This window comes from Pagrus major, chromosome 10, assembly GCF_040436345.1.
Source record: "Pagrus major chromosome 10, Pma_NU_1.0".
NCBI classification, from domain to species: domain Eukaryota; kingdom Metazoa; phylum Chordata; class Actinopteri; order Spariformes; family Sparidae; genus Pagrus; species Pagrus major.
The window spans coordinates 16,128,894-16,148,278 of NC_133224.1; the positions used below are offsets into that span (position 1 = coordinate 16,128,894).

The 19,385-nt window shown below is 42.8% G+C and overlaps 1 protein-coding gene across 2 annotated transcripts in view; it reads right to left on the reverse strand.

The window, feature by feature from the left end:
• Nucleotides 1-18,522, reverse strand: part of LOC141003577 (SH3 domain and tetratricopeptide repeat-containing protein 1) — a 38,372-nt gene extending 19,850 nt beyond the window's left edge. The window contains exons 1-3 of one of the 2 annotated variants that reach the window (XM_073474957.1): nt 18,374-18,522; nt 16,895-16,948; nt 13,910-14,040 (exon numbers count right to left, since the gene is read on the reverse strand). In XM_073474957.1, coding sequence (XP_073331058.1) covers nt 13,910-14,040; nt 16,895-16,948; nt 18,374-18,455 — 267 coding nt within the window. In that variant the 5' untranslated portion in view covers nt 18,456-18,522. The remainder of the gene's footprint in view (nt 1-13,909; nt 14,041-16,894; nt 16,949-18,373) is intronic. The other variant, XM_073474958.1, reaches the window with a different exon arrangement.
• Nucleotides 18,523-19,385: the final 863 nt, after the last annotated feature.

Consider the following 19,385-nt stretch of genomic DNA (forward strand, 5'->3'; position numbering starts at 1 on the left):
GCGAGATCTGCACTCCAAGGAACTTGATGTTCTCCACTCTCTCCACTGTGCGGCCACTGATGCTGAGAGGAGCGTGCTCGGGCTGAGACCTCCGGAAGTCAATAATCATTTCCTTCATTTTGTCCGCATTGAGCACCAGATTATTTTCTCTGCACCAAACCTCTAGGTGTTTAACTTCTTCTCTGTACATTGATTCCTCATTTCTATGAATGAGTCCCACCACTGTGGTTTCATCCGCAAACTTGATGATCTGGTTCCCCTCGTGTCTGGATGCACAGTCGTGTGTTAGCAGTGTAAACAACAATGGACTAAGTACACCACCTTGAGGAGATCCCGTGCTCAGCGTGATGAAGTTGGAGGTGTTATTTCCGACACGGACAGACTGAGGTCTCTCCGTCAGAAAGTCCCGGATCCAGAGACATGTGGCGGTGTTCAGGCCGAGTAGGAGGAGTTTCTCCATTAGTCTCTGGGGGATGATGGTATTAAATGCTGAGCTGAAATCAATGTACAGGATTCTGGTGTAGGTGTCTTTCTGGTCCAGATGGGTGATGGCTGAGTGCAAAGTGGTGGATATTGCATCCTTTGTGGAGCGGTTGGGACGATAAGCAAATTGCTGTGGGTCATGTGATGCATGGAGGCTGGCTGTGATGGGTGGTTTGACAAGCCGCTCAAAACACTTTGACTAGTCATTCAGACAGGATACAACTAATTTCTTTGCTACTGGTATTATAGTGGATGTTTTGAAGCATCTGGGGATGATGGCCTGACTGAGGGAGATGTTGAAGATGTCAGTCAGGACATCTGCTAGCTCACCAGCGCAGGTTCTGAGCACACGTCCCGGGATGTTATCCGGGCCTCATACTTTCCGTGGGTTGAACCTGGTTAGGGCCCTGCGTGTGTCTGCTGCGTTGATGGTGAGGGCTGGCCCAATAGATGGTAGAGAAGGAACAGCCCACCCTCTGGATGTCAGGTTTGGTGCTTCAAAGCGTGCAAAGAAGTTGTTGAGCCTGTCTGGAAGAGAAGCATCATCATCGTTGACCCCCTGCCTGGACTTGTAATCCGTCAGCCTTTGGACTCCCTGCCACACCTGCCTGCTGTTTCCTGTGTTGCAGAGGTGTCCCTGCATTTTCTCTGCATAGGTGCCTTTCGCAGCCTTGATTCCCTTTGTGAGCGCAGAGCTGGCTGAGCGGAGAGCAGTCATATCCCCCACCCTGAAGGCTGCATCTCGGGCTGTCAGCAGCGAGCACACCTCTGTAGTCATCCAGGGTTTTCGGTTGCCATGTGCAGTGAAGGTCTTAATTACAGCGACATCCTCTGTGCACTTCGCAATGTAGCTGGTTACCGCCTCAGCATACTTTTCAATGTCTATCTGATCTCCCTGGGAGGCTGCTGTCTTAAAAACCTCCCAGTCAGTGTGCATGAAACAGTCCTGAAGTGCTGAGTCTGCCGCCTCAGGCCAGGTCCTGATTTGTTTTTTTACTGGCCTGCTGCGCTTCAGTAGTGGTTTGTAAGCAGGCACCAGCATAACAGACAGCTGAGGTGGGGGCGGGGCATTGCCTTGTCTGCATCTGGGGAGTTTGTATACACCAGGTCCAGCATGTTCTCTCCTCTGGTTTTAAGGTCCACAACTTGCTTGAACTTGGGGAAAAAATCCTTTAAACTGGTGTGGTTAAAATCCCCTGCCACCACTACAAAGCTGTTCGGGTGTTAAGTCAGGAGCTCACTGATGGCATCATGTAGCCCATCCAAGTGCCTCGTTAGCAATAGCTTTAGCATTTGCGCTAGGAGCTATGTAAACAACGTCTACAATCAGTATGGTGAAATCCCTCGGCAGATACAATGGCCCGCATTTCACGATGAGGAACTCCGCCAGCTGAGAGCAGTGTTTAGTGTCTAAGTGGCATTTACACACCAGTCTTTGTTGATATAGATGTACAGACCCCTTCCTCGACTTTTACTGGAGGTAGCTGTATCTCTGTGCTGACTGAAAGCCGTCATCCCCTCCAGCTGTATGGCCGCATCTGGGATATTGTCCTGGAGCCATGTTTCCATGAAAGCAAATGCACAGCAGTCTTTCCACTCTCTGTGGTTTTCTCTCAACAGACATAGCTCATCCAGCTTGTTGTCGAGGGAGCGGACATTGGAGAGTAGGAGCGACGGTACTGCTGGTCTGGAGGGGTTAGCCTTTAGCCTAGCATGGATCCCGGCTCTCTTCCCCCTCTTTTGTTTACATTCGCACCGCTTTTGCCTTCTCTTCTTACCGTTGGCTGGCTCCAATAAGATCCCATGCTGTTGTAATATGTCCAAATCACAACCAAGCGTCATAGTTTTAGCAGCCTGCGTTACCCTGATTTTTAGTAAAGTCTCTTGGCTGTAAATTTTGCAGACTGAACACATTTTTTGTGTAGCACTATGTTTCACTTATGATCAGTTGCTTTGGTCTTGTGTCCCACTTTAAAACACACAGTAATGATATGCCTTGCATCTTTGTTGTTTCCAATTATTGTCAATCCGATGACTTGGGCGAACAATCATTAGTAGGACCAGCATGCCAGTGAGATAACAACATGGCAGTTTCTCCTTCATGTCACACACACAGACCATGTAGTGACACTCCCACACTGTCGCACCACCCTGCAGTGTTTAGGCGCAACTCCGGATTTAGTCTGGATACAGCCCTGGGAGACATCTGTCCTTCATGTCTTTCGTGGCCTCGCTGATTGTGTGGTACAGTTGTGACCTTGTAGAAGACTTGTGGTCTGGCGTCTGGAAGCAGATCCTCTTTCTCATTTCACGTCATTATACTTTTTGCTTGCTCAGGATGGGGCTGGAATAGTCATGATCAAAGTAGATCATCTGGTTGTTTCGGAGAATTTCCTTCTTTTCCCAGGCTCTACATAGCACTTGTTTTATGTCAGTGAAATTGAATCACGACCTACCTGGGTTTCCCTGTAGCCATAGGTTTCGGGCTAGAGCTCTGTGTGCTCAATATGCAGTTCAGTGGTCGAGGGGATGTCCAGTTTGTCTCTAAGGAGTGTCTCTACAAAAGTTATCATTGAACTCCCTTCTTCATCTTCTGGCAGGTTATATAGTCTGATATTTCCCCCCCTCGCTCTTCCTTCTTGTTTGACAACCTTGTCCTCCTCCCACATGCTTCTCAGTACTTGCTCCATTGTTTACAGCCTGGTTTCCATATCGCCAAGGCAGTCCTCTGCTTCCCCAATTCTTTGATTTGTTTTGTTAATGTCATCTTTGATATCATCCCGCTGGCGGTTATTCTCTTTTCGGAGGTCCTGAATCTCCTGTAAAATCCACTCCTTGTCCACCTTTGGCTTTTCGCTGCCTCTCTGCCATTCGCCATCTTTCCTGCTAGCATTAGACACTGCACTTCACTTTCCTTCTTAATTCTTGTTTAACTCTGCCACATTTTAATGCTTGTTCCTCTCATTTCCATTGTTATCCTACTATCTTTACCTGTTTTTAACACTAAAGGGCATTTTTTCTTTAATTAGCAGGACATTTGAATTTTCTGTTGGAGAAGACCGCTTTCTATGCTGCCATCTTGGTGGTGGCGGAACCAGAAACCCCAATAAATGACATTTCTATTCAGATTTTTCTTGTGAGGTCAAGTTATTTCAAGAATAGATATATTTTCTTTAAGTCTGTTTATTAGGTTTTTAAAGGACAGACAGTGTATACATTACAATGATGGCGCTCTGGAAGAACCAGAGGCAGGGGAGAGGAATGCCCAAGTTAAAGCTCAAGAATAACAGATAGCATAGAACAAGCAATAGGTAACAACAATAGAAAAAATGTTTTAAAAACTTAAGTAAAATAAGAAAATGAAAATAGAAAATAAATAAATAATTGACCCTTAAGAGATCCTAGGGACATTTTGTGCCATTCAGTTTTTTATTTTCAAGCCATTTTGGCTGTGTTGAATGGATAGCTCAAATTTTCCAGAGGATATTCATTGTTAAAAATGTATTCGAATTGTCATCTCAGTTCTTCCTAAGACCTGAGCTCTTTTTTGGTATGCATTTTTAATTTCTCTTTGCTATTTGTGCTTATTGGGACCTGATAAGTATAAGAACTAAGCATCATCTTTTGACATGATGTAGCTTTTGAGAAAAATGATGTCCACATACGGGGACACTCGGTCTGAATTTCCATAGAACACAATAAAGTCACCATTGTGTAATAAAGTGCAAAACTCTTTATTTCCAACCAGAACACAGCAGTGTTTTTCCTGACTGCTTTTACATTTATTCATAACACATCATGATCATGTTTTTGAACATGTTTTGAACATCACAGTTATTTCTACTACTACTACTACTTCAAACTAGGAATGCCCTTTTTTCTGTAGGAACATGTTCACACCTATTTGTGAAAGGCTGTGTAACAGTTGCGATCCGCTTGCAAGCACAGGAACACCTTGCATGTCAATCAATGACCAAGCTTGCCTAACCCAGACCCTCTGGTTCTTCGACCTGCTCAAGCAGTGCATCTGCACCTTGATATACGTCAAAGTCCAGCACAGTGCCATCTGCTGTAGCGCAAACAAAGTTCTTCATGCCAACTGGGTTTGGCTTCATTGGCAGATATTGTCGACACGGACAGGCTCCTGTAAATGGGATCGTCTGCTCATCTATAGACACGCATTTTGGTCGAGCCTGAGACCTGCAGCCTTTCAGAATGCGATCCAGAAAAGGCCTCACCTTCCAGAATTTGTCACACTCCCTCAGGTCTTCTGGCACGTCATCATCAATGAGCACTTTTAGTGATCGCCTCAGTCTGAAGAATCTGTCGCGTGTGAATCTTTCATTGATGGCAGGGAATCATAAGGCTTTGGACCAATACATCCTGATTTGTGGGTATGGGACGCAGGACATCAAAATACAGGCACCAAAAAAATTATAAATTTTATAAACATATGTGTTGAGTAGGTCCCCACTTCTAGCCAGTGACGTAGCATTAGAGCAATCTACAATCATTTTCCTCAAATCTTTATCAATATACTGTTCTACATAGTCCAATGGGGTCCAGCCTTCTCTGTCCTGCTCCGTTTCCTCCTCATCCTCAAACTGGGCTAGGTTTGGCGTCAACGGAGTAGCCCTCCAGTGCATTCCACGTCCTTTCTTGGACTGTCCTTGATGGCTTGGTCCTGGTGTTGGCTCTTCAGGGCCATCGTTTGAGCCATCAGCCTCAACCTGCTGAGTCTGACGGCGACGTCTGGGAGTGCGTGATCTGGCAATGTCACGTTCTGAACGACCATCATTTTCACCACGGCGACGTTTACGTCCCCTGCTGGTCTCAGTCGGCTGTGGAATGGGGTCCTCATCCCCACTACTGTCCTCCTCACTGCTGCTCGGCTCCTGTGGTGGGGGTTGATAATCAGCATCCCACACGGGACGTTAATGTCAGACAAATCTTCCACCTCTGAGTTGTCTCCAACAATTGTCCCCAGCATCCGCTCTGCTCTTGACAGAGAAATACGCTCTGGAAATAAAATCATGAGAAAAATCTAATAAAAATCCATGTAGATTTATTTATAAAACATGCTATATCTGTTTGTACTGTTGTAAACTATTGTTTTCTACCAAAATCTTCCCAAACTACATTTTCATACTCACATTTTGTTGCTAACATTTTTGCTAACATATTAACGTTTCCAACAAAACTAAGTCCCTCTGTCCACATACGTGGACATCATGTTTAGCAGCATAGTAGATCGTTACTGTTACTACTTTTGTCAAATTTGCATGCCATGGGCAAACATACAACACTTATGCATATCTGAACAAGAATCAGCCATGAAATTTGATTGGTTTTTTTACCTGGTCGACGTTTGGGTAGGGAGTGGACATCTGAAATTTCCGGTGTGCTCCCCGCCATCTTGAATTTCACCTGTAGTGTGTTTTACTCTTCTGACACCATTAGATGGCAGTGTAAGTGTCCACAAATGTGGACATCGGGCTCCGTTAAGCAGAATTAAGTATTATGGTGTAGACAACCCAAAATGTGATGTCCACGCATGTGGAAGCCAGGTCTTAAGAGGTCATTAGCCTAAAATGGCTAAGCTACACAAAAACCGACACATTTGTTCCTAACAACAAAAAATGTCCAATTGAAAACCAGATAGCGGTACTTTTTCCCATTCAAAGCATGCAGCAAGATTTCACAGTTTTTACTGTTTTCTGCAAGGGTGCCTTGCTACTGAAGGCATTGATCGCTATTGATGTTGGATAATGGTGTGTGTGTGTGTGTGTGTGTGTGTGTGTATCAACTTCATAAGTCTTTTCTCTTAGAAGGCCACACTCTGCATTATAAACTAATTCAATAATGAAAACGTTAAGTAGCGCGAGAACCAAAACAAAATTGGACTTTGCTTTGGTTCTCGCTCAGGTTGTTTATGCAGGTGTGCTGCAGCTATGGTTATAAGTATGAGCAGTAGTGCAGGAGTAGTCATTTTGGAGATGGCAAGACATTACAGCACACAGTAGGTTCTGGAAGTGATCATGCCCTCTGAGTGCGAGGATGGCTCCTTATCCTCCTCCGAGGACTCTGAGGCTGACACGGAGGAGGCCTCAGAGGTAGAAACAGACCAGCTGGAGTCCAACTTCAACTCATCTGAAGACTCATCTGAAGATGAGAGTGGAGGGGAGATGGATGAAGCAGCAACAGGATGGACTTCAAAAAATGGAAAAATATTTTGGTCTCCCACAAACACTGCACACTCCGCTACGTCCCAGCAGCCAGTGGTTTGATCCCGGGACCTACACACTATGTCGCCGCCCGAATCAGTGACCCTACATCCAGTTCTGAACTGCTGCTGACGGATGAAATCCTGCAGCATATTGTGGCCATGACAAACCTGCATGGGAGACACTCAATCCCAGACTGGCGAGATTTGGACATAGAAGAACTGCAGGCTTACGTGGGGCTGCTCATTTTGGCCGGCGTTTACAGGTCAAAAAATGAATCAACCCTCAGCCTCTGGAGTGAGAAATCAGGACAGAGCATTTTCTGGGCTACGTTGTCTCACAAGAGGTTTCACCACATCAGCCGAACACTGCGGTTCGACGACAAGCTATCCCGACCCCGACGCCGTGATGACAAGCTGGCTGCCTTCCTCAAAGTTTGGGATATGTGGACGCACCGCCTGCAGATGCTGTTCAGCCCAGACAGGGACATCTGCATGGATGAACAGCTCGTCCCAATCAGAGGCAGGTGCCGCTTCAGGCAGTACATGCCAAAAAGTTGGCCAAATATGGAATAAAGAATTGGGAAACCTGTGATGTCAAAACGCCTGGAGACTGCAGGCGTACACAGGCAAAGCAGCAGGCAATCCTGCTGAAGTCAACTAGGGACCATAAGGGTGGTCCTGGAGATGACAGAGGGGCTCCAGGGACACATCATTACCTGTGACAAAGCGAGAGCGGTCTTCTCCTCCACCTTTGCTTTTACGAAGACCCACACTCTGGTCTCTTACATCCCCTGACGGGGCAAGAATGTGCTGCTCCTAAGCACAAAACATAAGCGACGAAATGAAGAGAAAGCCCATCATATCAAAGATTACAACAGATGCAAAGGAGGTGTCGACAACCTTGATAAGGTTGGTGCCATTACTCATCAGTTACGCACACATGTATTTATTCTTACTCTTATGTTCTTGTCTAAAATATGTGCAGCTTTTTTTTTCAAACGAGCATTTTCATGTAAAATAAATAATATGTGTATCATGAGAAAGAATACTTGGGATAATTTATTCATATTGTCTTGTTTTATGTTTTAGGGGGGTATTCTTAGGTTGTTGGCACCTACTCCTGTGGGAGGAGAACAAATCGGTGGCCACTGGCCCTCTTCCACAACCTGGTTGACATTTCCAATTACAACGCCGATGTCCTGTGGACATCAATCGAGCCATGTTGCTGCCAATCATTGACCCATCTCGGAGCCTAATAATAATAATCAAATACTCCTTGAAATGTATTTTATGGAAATTATTTTTGTTTTTTTCAATAAAAAACAGTGGATCTATGTAAACATACTGGCCTTTAAAGGGTTAAAATCCCAAAAATATAGTTAATATTTGATATGTATATTTCAGGCTGACTTAGTTTTAAAAGACTGACTCGTTTAAAGTGGAAAAAAATATATTTAAAAAAATAATGTTTTTACGGCAGTTTTTGGGAAGCTGACATTTTTTGTCATTAGGGACAAATGCGTTTATTTAAGGATCTCTTAAATAAGTTCAATAAAAACAATGGCAACAGGAGTGTCACCATATGTGTTGATACAATACATCATGAATGGGGTCTTATCATGTCTTATCAAGCCAATGAGGTCGATGGAACAGTTCACTTCTGCTGGGGAGACGACCACTTGTCAAGAAGTGATTTCTAAATTTTCAGGATATAAACTTATTGGTTAGTTTATATCAAAGGCCTTCCATATGAAGTACATAACCAAGTTCCCTCAGCCATTGGTGAGAAAGGGGTCAGGAGTAATCGTTTTACTGTAAGCCTTTGATGTATAGTCAAATATGAGAGACCAGAAGGAGCGGGGCTTAGAATACAGCCACAGCTGATGTGCAGGTGTACCTATATCGTGTTTGCACTTACCACACATGGGGGAGACATTAGGATAAATAGCATGAAGCATTGATTTAGTGTAATAAAGTCTATGAACAATCTTGAATTGTATAAGTCGGTGTCTAACGTTTATGGAACTTTCGTGTATCTCAGCTAGTATGTCACCCCAGGTGTCATCAGTAATTTCAGTGCCCAACTCATCTGCCCACACATTCCTAAATTTAGCATCAGGCACTACTTTATGGGCATGAAAGAGTGAGTAAAGAAAAGATACTGACCCCTTACTGTTAGGGTTGTGTCGAACTAGCCTGTCAGGAGTGGTGTGTTCAGGTGCATTTTCATATTGGGGTATGTGGGACCTAATATAGTGTCTCATTTGGAGGTATCTAAAAAAAGTGCGTTCCTGGTAGGCTATAGGACTGTTGCAGTTGTTGAAAGGAAGCCAGGGTTGCTCCAGTGTATAAGTCACCAATTGTGGCTTTGCCTTTATCCCTCCAGCTGGAAAAGGTGGAATCATTTAAACCAGGAAAGCATGGCTTTTGCAGATAGGGCTATCTTTCTAGACTTGGGGAAGATGGAGGAAGGACTGAATCCGCTTCCAAGTCCTTAAGCAATTTAAGGCTGGTTATGTCTTGTGGAATTATGTGGAGTATGAGAGATGAGAGATGATTCTCGCTGGCCAGCTTCAGAGTAGTGTAACCTGATGATAAATTGGTCGCAGAGAGGCACCTTCACCAGGGTTGGCAGCAACGGACCGCTGAACGCGGTCAACTTTAAAGTCGGTTCCAAAGTGGTCCATCCTCATTATAGTCGTTATCAGCTCCATGATGAACTCGGTGGGACGGCCCCTCTTGATACCCTTGGCCACCCCAACAACCCTAATGTTTTGACGTTTGGACCTGGATTCTAGATCATCCAGTTTTGCTTTCATATATTTGTTGTCTGACTGGAGAGAACTTTTCTCATCCAGGTTGTTAAGATTAAGATTAAGATTGGCTTTATTTATCCCACAACGGGGAAATTCACTTGTTACAACAGCTCGAGATGCAACAATACAGGAAAAAGAATCAGAAAAATTTGCATAAACTTAAATAGAAAATAAATAGAAACAAAACAAGATATTTACAAAAAACAAACAAGTGAGTGGAAAGTGATTGTTCAGGCAGTGCTTGAGTTACATAGTCTGATGGCTGTGGGGATGAATGATCTGCAGTAGCGCTCCTTCTTACACAGTGGGTCTAAGAGTCTGCTGCTGAAAGAGCTGCTCAAGGCTTCCACAGTCTGGTGCAGAGGGTGAGAGGTGTTGTCCATGATTGACGTCAGCTTGGCTAACATCCTCCTCTCACCCACCACCTCTATGGAATCCAGCAGACAGTCCAGGACAGAGCTGGCCCTCCTAACCACTTTGTTTAGTCTCTTTCTGTCCCTGTCTTTGCTGCTACCTCCCCAGCAGACCACTGCATAAAGGAGTGCTGATGCCACAACAGTGTCATAAAATGTTCAAAGTAATGTCCTCTGCACCCCAAAGGACCTCAGTCTCCTCAGCAAATGGAGGCGACTTTGGCCCTTCTTGTACAGGGCATCCGTGTTATCAGTCCAGTTCAGTTTACTGTTAAGATGAACACCCAGATATTTGTATTTGTATGTGGTGTCTTCCTCTGGAAGTTGATCACCATCTCCTTTGTTTTACTGGTGTTTATATGCAGGTGGTTGCATTCACACTAGTTAACAAAGTCGTTGATGACCCCCCTATATTCCTGTTCGTTCCCCTCAGACACAAATTCAACAATGGCTGTATCATCAGAGAACTATTGGAGGTGACAAGAAGTGTATGTAGTCTGTGATGCAGTCTGTCAGGCTGTTGATGTCCTCCCAATGTGGGCTGCAGAGTGCTTCCCAGTCTGTGGTGTCAAAACAGTCCCTCAGCCTTTCACTGGCCTCCTCAGACCAAACCTTCACTGACTTTTTCTGTGGCGGATTTTTATTTACCACAGGTATGTAGTCAGGTAGCAGATGGACCAGGTTGTGATCTGAGCGACCAAGTGGTGGGAGGGGGGAGGACGTGTATGCTTCCTTCAAGTTTGCATACAGTAAATCCAAGGTTTTATTGTCCCTGGTTTGACATTTCACATACTGGGTGAAGGAAGTAGAGGACAGGGGAGCATGGTAAAAGTCCCCAGAGATGAGGAGGAGGGACTGGGGGGTGCTGAGTCTGTAGTTGAGAAACAACAGTGTGGAGGAGCTCACAGGCTGCAGCAGCATCGGCTGAGGGAGGGATGTAAACAGTTGTTACGATAACATACTCACTTGGAAGATAGTATTTCCGAATGCACTGCTCTTTAAAACTGATGTGTCCAGGGTTGCCGTAACAGTTACACCATCTCTGGTTAAAAAACAAAGCTATGCCCCCTCCTTTCCTCTTACCGCACTCTTCTGCTCTCCTGTCCGCCCTTATGATCTTGAAGCCTTCCAGGGTTACCAGTGAGTCTGGAGAAAGTCCGTTCAGCCACATCTCCGTGAAGCACATGAGACTATACTCACGATACTCCCTCTGCAGCCGGTCAGCGCCATTAGTTCTTCCATCTTATTTAAATAAAATAAATAAATAAATAAATAAATTAGGGAGAGATCTGACGTTTCCCATGATGACAGACGGTAAACATGGTCTATACCGTCTTTTCATCGCCCAATGCTTCACTCCAGCTCTGCAGCCTCTTTTCCTCCTCCGTATCGCTGCAGGGATCTCCGGTTTCTCCGCATAGAGCAGAGCCAACAGCTGATCGTGAGTGTAAACAATGGAGTCGTGGCTGCATGGCTCTCCAGCTGAAGTTTTTAAAAGTCTGATAAATAGCAGTATGCAGACTGCTAATGCCAGACTGTTACAAACTGACCATCCATGGTTTCTCACTTGCATGGTGGGTCAGTGCAGCAGAAACAAAAAATAAATAAATAATAACTGTATCTGCTTTTAATTATTTTTACATGCAATATTGCCTTTGCTAGTGTGAGTAGTTTTATATTAACATATTGAAACTGTACCGTTACCGTGGCCCAAAAACTGATGCATACTGAACTGTGGGAAAACTCTACCGTTGCATCCCTAGTGTTCACATCATTTTCTACTGGTTGAGAGAGGAATTACTGCAGTAGATTGACTTAGTTTGTAGAATAATTCCACACTAGTAGTAATACAGGTTTGCATGGCCCCAGAAAATGATGCTGTTTACAAAAAAGAGCCACTCATGATTCTAATGAAGTGAAGAATCAGAATGCAAAGACAATTGCAGTCAAAATACAGAACTTTTACTGTGCAAATTTCACAAACATCTTTTATAAAACCAATACAAAAAGTAGTGCAACTTGTAATAATTATACTTTTGCTTCAAGTTCAAGCCCAGGTACATTACACAGTATTCAAGTAAATCTAAAAAGGAAATATAAAACAAGTGTGACTTAGTGAAGAGGCTGCGGCTCCAAAGGAGGCGTGACGGTGACGTCATGATGATGACGTATGTGTTTTTTTCAAGGTGTTTCCCGGTGTCCTCCTGTTAATCTAAACATGTACCTGCTGACTGTTTATAATCATATGGATGCTGTTATAATGTGTTGTGATTGGGATCCTGACACACCAAACACCCTGGAAAATGATAAAGTTACGTTTTTCTCTTAATTACATAATAACATAATCGCCATCAGTAAACGGGACACTGTCTGACTCTATCACTCGCGGAGAGAGAGACTGTTTATGGGGAAAAGTTAACTGAAGTCTCGGTCGGGAGGTCTGACCATCATGGTGATTTTTTTCACTGTGACAAACAGTTGGTGAGTTAAAGTTTTTTGCCGAGGACAGACGCTGTTTTTCAGGCAGAAATAGTCGGTCGGACAGACACTTCTCCACGAATAACTGCGGTATTTTTTTCCTCATATAAGTTGCCAAAGACACTACCAGTTACTACGTTACTGTTGTTTGGTCATGTAACGTTGCTTTGTGGGACATTTATCTATATGTTGTAGAGTGAAGGACCTGTACAGTTATCAGACAGTGAACACCATCAGACCGACACACCCTCGCTCCGTGCCGCCGGCTTATCCGTTCACACTGGTTCGGTTCGCCAATACTGTGCCTCTGATACTACCTCCGGAGGCGCATTAGAGGCGCAGCGAAATTTCACCCCTCGCCGCATCTGAAATTTTCACACAAAGGAGGATGCGGAGAATTGGCGCAGGATCCCCGCATACAAACGGCAGTGTGAATGAGGCTAATGTCTATCCTATCCATCTTCACTGTAAGGTAACACCAGAGCATTACTGTTTACTCTCACCACGCCTCGCAGTCGCACCATGCGTGTTTAGAAGCGCAACATTGAAAAGGGTCCGGTCTGTAACAGTGTCGTGCGGCGCAGCATAGCGTTCCCAACGTTGTGTAATCAAATACACCGGTATGGCGGTACATTAAAAATTCATATCATAACGAAAATATACACCGGTATTCGGTGTGAACCGGTATACCGCCCAGCACTACTTGTGAGGGTTAATTTGCCTTAGCTGACGTCATAGAGACCGGTGCTGTATCTGCAGGTTTATTAGTCAATTTAGCCTTGTGGGTTTTGGCTAGCCTAGCGAAGTTTCCTAAGTCTAAACTTGAAACTGGTGCCAACTTTTTCAACGCAGATTTCTCAGACTGCCTGGTTGCAGTTTTATCGTTAGTCAGCATGTTGTAAAAGGTTTAGGTTGGAAAGATCGGGAAAAACTGTGTTTTAAATCAAGTGTTTGCGGAGCTGTCAAAAAAGCGTCCACTCCATTACGTGGCTAGCTCCTCCCCCCATCAAGAAATATTAATTTATGTGAGCATTCTGGTTTTTGTTTCATCATGTAATGAAATAATAATGTCCTTCTCTGAACAATAATTTCCTGAGATGAATCTGTCACACATGTTCATTGTGTATTTAGCAATACTAAGGGAAAAAATGAATGCTGAGCAGACAGTACGGCTGGAAAGTGGAAGGAGGATTATCCTGCAGGAGCGGCTTGTTTTCTCTCGACATTTTCTTACATTGTTCCTGATTTGAAAATGTGTTACTTCTGGAATCGTGGAATCTGTGGTGACATGAATCAAAGTCTACCACAACCATTATTCTCTATGAAGGATGAAACTACCAACTTGTGCCTTGTAACTACTTAAATGATATATTTGTCAAATATCCTTTTACCTAATCATAACCATGTTCAACACAAAATTTGAACATGAGTGTGTGTGTGTGTGTGTGTGTGTGTGTGTGTGTGCGTGCGTGCATGCATGTCATGAGCAGTACCATGAATAGAGCGTTGACCTCAGTGCTGTCAGCTTGCAGAAGGCGCAATTTCCCTCTCAGCATTTCCTGCAACTCCTCGTCTGCAGGAAGACACTCAGGACCCCTGACAACATCCAACAGCATGGGCAGAACTGAACACAGAATGCATCGAGTTTATTTTTGCATCTTGGTCGGAGTTCTTTAATTACCACTATGCACTATGTATGTAACTTCATTGAGAGGGTTTACTTCAAGATACAGTTTTTCAAGACATAGCATTGCTATGAAGCAATGAGTTGCGTTTGTAGTTAGCACCTACATTACGTCTGACAAACTGTTACAGACCTGGGACTTTGGTGTTGCACACATAAACTGTGGGGGATGCCAAATTGCACAAAATGCCAATTTCTACATAATGTTGTTTTAATCTTCTGAATGTAAATTAATAGTTTTTGAAGTTGTGACTGTTTTCAAAGTCAATGATTTAATTCTTCTTCTTCTTTTTCTTACTAATGTTGTAGTTGTCTGACATTACTGTGTGTCTTCATGAAGGTACAATACTAAGTACCCTTTTAGTCCTCTCGTCAGTTTTGCATTGCATGAGAAAGAAATTTTTAAGTTTTAAGTTCTCTAAGTTCTTGTTTCACTCTTTATACACGTGCTTATACCCAGTGCCTGAAGTGGGAAAAAAACAAGGTTAATTATGCTCCACTGCTCTTTTCTAATCACACATAGAGCTGATCTCTTTAACAACCTCATCAATTTGTCACATGTAGCCTTTTATGTGTTCCTAGATAAGCAGAAAGTTGCTTCTTTTGCAACAATGAACTTAAAAGGACCATGTGATGATCTGCGGGGAGGGGTTTCAGCTTGGTGTCTGTGTGTGGGTCTGCTCATCTCTGAGGAATAAATAGGCCTATGTAAAAACACAATGACAAACAGCAGTGAAACTATTCCTGATAGATTATCAGTGTGTTTTCTTGCCTGCTACTCGTGGCACACAGATTGAATAGAGCGGATGCTGAAACGATAACAGCAAACTGTGAGCCTGTCTGAATAGCCCAATTGGTTAACATGGCACTGAAAGGAACGGGCACAATTTGGTATGCCTTGCAGCACTTTCGCCCCACTGTTGTGATAAATAGAGGGCAGAAAAGAATACTGGCAGTATGCAGTAACTGCCGGTACGCAAGAAAATCGGTCACAGTACTGTATACCATTCTGTACCGGCCCACTTAAAGTTCTGCTTATATCTAAGGAAGTGTTCAGAAAAATATAGATCAAAATAATTTTTAAAAAAAACTAAATGTAAACTGCATCTACACGAGTAATTTGCAAAAACACTGTTTTTCAAAATATTAATTTTACATGAGGATACATAAAGAAAATGAAGTTCAGGTTCTATTTGTGAAACATGATTCTACCTGCAAAGTGGGGGGGGGGGGGGGGGGGGGGCTTTCCCTAAAAAAGGGAAGCCAGTTCATTAAAAAAATAAACATTAATGACATACACAACATTTCTGACCAAAAAATTGCTTTATTGTTGTTTGGTCAGTGTGATTAATGGTCAGAAATCTTAGATGGATGTTAGGGTTAGATTTCAAAGCTAAGACCAACCCACACACACACATCACTGAGCTACCTCAGCTACCAATAAACTCATCCAGTGATTTGAGTTAATGATGACCCTGTGTGGCTGACTCACAGATTAATAAGTGACTTTGGAGGAACTCACAGGTTCAAGGTATAAACCATTTCAAATTCGAGCACATGACTTCCCACTGAGGTCATATGTTTGCTCTTATAACTGGTTCAGGTTGTCAGTATAATGTACTACTAAAAGCAACATTGAACATATCATCATAATCTAATGATTGCAATGAAATTCAACAATAATTTCCATGGCATGCTTAAGATTTCTGTCCATTTGGATTATTAACCTTCCCTGTATTCTTACCTTGGGCCATCTTTGTGTCAGCATGCTTAAGTTAATAGATCAGCACACACACAAACTCAGCTGAGGCTGATGGGTTGTCATTTGAAGGCTTTTTGACCTGATGTGGGTGGTGCTAAATGAGTTTGATCAAAATCATTAGGATTCATCCTCTGGGCACCATATTTATGTAGTGCATCCAATAGGTGTTATTTCAGTCAAGACTGAATAGCTGAAGAAACAGACCAACATCAGCAGTATGACAGCAAGCATTAATTTGGACCCCACTGGTTTTCTTGCAAGACCCGCCCTACTCCGCCTCTTAATTGGTTTACATATATGGTTTTTGTATGTTGAAAGCCTCAACAGTGTTGTGGTCTTGGTACTCTATGCTAAATACATTCAACAAGTTATTGGACTGCACTGAATAAATATGATAGCTTTTTGGTGGCCCTGGTAGTCTGCTGGACAACAACAAGAGGGAAGGAGATCAGTGCGACCCGTGCCCACTGCTGTTCTTAGCTGTCCTCCTGTGTCCACACACCCCTGGGTGCCCTGCTAGGTAGGGAGGGAGGTCAGTGGGCCATGATGATCATTTAATCACACCAGAATTAGTCAGCTATTTATGAACTCTGTATTCAGTAGTTGTCTGGTTTTATTGTGTTATGTCCATGTTTTTCTTGCGGTCAGTTTGTAAAACAAAGAACCATCAGCAGAGCTGAAACAGTGGATTGTGAACTGAATTTTTTCTAGTACCAATGGCAGATAGAGCTGCTCCTAAGAATGAGTGATTCCAAGAGAAGCAGCAGGAAACCAGGAGGGAGGCTGAAGAGGTTGGGGAATTTATCGGGAACTACAGCCCCTACACCACCATATCAGAACCGCAAGAAAACTGACATGACCACTCTACACTATGCGTTAACAGTTTGAGTCAAGTGAAGAGAATGCAACTAACCAAGGCAACCAATCAGGCCGAGTAGGGCCTGTGGGATACATAAATAACGCTAGCAGCAAGTAGCATGACTAACAACAAAAACAAATGGCTTGTCAGAACCACCATTGCTCTAAAGGTACCTGTTGGGATGTTTTCCTCACATGTTGACAGACTTCTCTTCAGACTTGCAGCATCTACAGAGAAACCACTCACTATTAAAAATAAGAAGAAGCATTGTTGTCACACATGTAACCACAGGCTTCTATCTCATAGGCCTTTGGCTTATGTCTCATTTACAAATGGAAATTGAGTAAAAGAGAAAAGCCCCCAAACAGAACCTACTGCCCCCTTTTTCGTCAACACAAGAGACAATTAATTTCTTTTCAATACGGTGCCAGAGCAATGATCAGAATAATGCCTGTTCAATTCCCAGACCGAAGGGTTGACTCAGGGTGAAGGAAGTACCAGCAGGCTTTGTGACATTATAACTGGTTTGGAAAACTTGAAACCTCCCCTGAATTTACAATGACAAGCAGAGTGCTTTTCAATTCTGCTTATTTACATGTTTCCTGTTAAAACATGAAGCAATAAGGTGACTTGTCTCTGATATTGATTGGCGATTGCAGTATCCTATAGCACTGGAGTGCTATTACTTTAATGACAACTAAAGTTATCCGTCCGCCAGGTAATTGTGAAGGCAGAATGTAGTAAAGGTAATGTTGAGGCAGAGCCTGTACAGTAATCCGTGAGGCCTAGCCCCCAGGAGCACTCAGCTCAGGCGGGATCTCATTTGTGGTCAGATAAACAGTAAATTCATTGAATTATGTGCCCCATATCAGAATCATCCAAGCTACTGAAACGTCATACTTTGCGGGACCCGCGTCAGTGTGGAGTAGATTGGACAAACAATAGACACATGCCCACTATACTAAGACTACTGAGACTACCGAGCAAGTTTGCTGAAGGCCCATAGTTAGCCTGGTCACCAGTGACCTCTGATAAATTCTGGTGTTGATAAACCAACAAGTGAAAAGTTGACCCCATGAGGTACCTTGATTGACACAATCTTCTTTTGTATGATGAAGCAGAAATGGATAAAGAAAATTTACAATACAGGAATAAATAAGTTTATGGAAATAAAAATGCAAAAGGAAATAATACAGAAAATAAATACAGAAATCAATAAATGAATTGAAAAATGAAGCCATTACTGAAAAACGGAAAATGAAATGGGATTCTAAATAAATGGGGGAAATAATACAAAGGTGGCTAGATAAATTGCCTAGAGATGCTAATTAAAACACAAACATTCATTTATGTCACATTTTATAAATTAATGAATGTCTATTGTTTCTAATTATTTGTGTTTCATTTAATGGCATATTTACTGAGCAATTTATATTTATAATTTATATATTTCATTTGTTTTTGATTTTCAGTTTCAGACCTTGATAGAAAAGGACACCGACCTTTTTAAACAGTCTTGGCAAGTGTACTAATATTAGCCTACATGGCGACTTTATCCTCATAATTTAGTACACTGACTGCATCATATGGCTCTGGCTGGGAAATTCTTTCTGTAGAAGTATATAGTATATAATACCAATAACAACACATACCCACTGCTGTTGAACTCCACCACAGCCTCCCGGTGCTGCTGGCCGTCTGCATAGATTTTCCTCCGAGACCCGCGGCTGCCATCGTCTCGGTCGGACTCGGTTGACATGTCCAACACAACCACACAGTGTCCTCTTCCCCCGGTGATCAGTCAACACCGCACAATCACATGACAAACAGACAAAGGGCAACTAAACTTCTCCCAGTACAAGAGTCAATGATGTCAAGCTGACCACACCAAAATGTCCCGATGTGTCTTTTCAAAATAAATGTCTCAAAAACCTCAAAACTTATCTGATAAATTGGAGATTTCTTCGAAGTAATCCATGTTTACATTAAGGTCAAATTCCTGTCTTTGGCAAAGATTCCATCAAATTCACAAATTTGCAGACTATTTTTGAGACGGAGAGTGTTTTAATATGTAGCCCAGACAAGATGTTATATTTTTTGTAATTTAATATAGGCTAACGCTCGTTATAACAGTCTATTTCATAATACTACTACTACTACTACTACTATAATAATAGTTATTATTATTATTGCTCAGGGGTAGAGCCTGCGTATTGTTATAGGAAGGTTGCTGGTTTCGATTCCCCTGGTCTGCATGTCGAAGTGTCCTTGGGCAAGATACTGAACACTGAAAACTGCTCCTGATTGCAGCCACCGCCATCAGTGTATGAATTACTGTAAGTCACTTTGGACAAAAAGCGTCTGCTAAATGCTGTAAATTTACACACCAGAATTTTATCCAAACTGTAAAAGTGGATCAATATTTTGATCAGGAGTTTGCATTTTAGAAAGTTGGTATTTAGGTGTCTATTATTATTTTTTATTAAGTTAATTTTTGTTATTCTATTGACTTATTCACATCACTTTATGTATTAATTTATAGGAAGTTATTAATTCAGCATTTCTAAAACTGGTGGCTATGAACGTGAGTGGTAACAGCATGTGTGCCATAGTGAAATAGAACATGTAGGCCTTACACAATTACAATACAGATATTATGCTCTT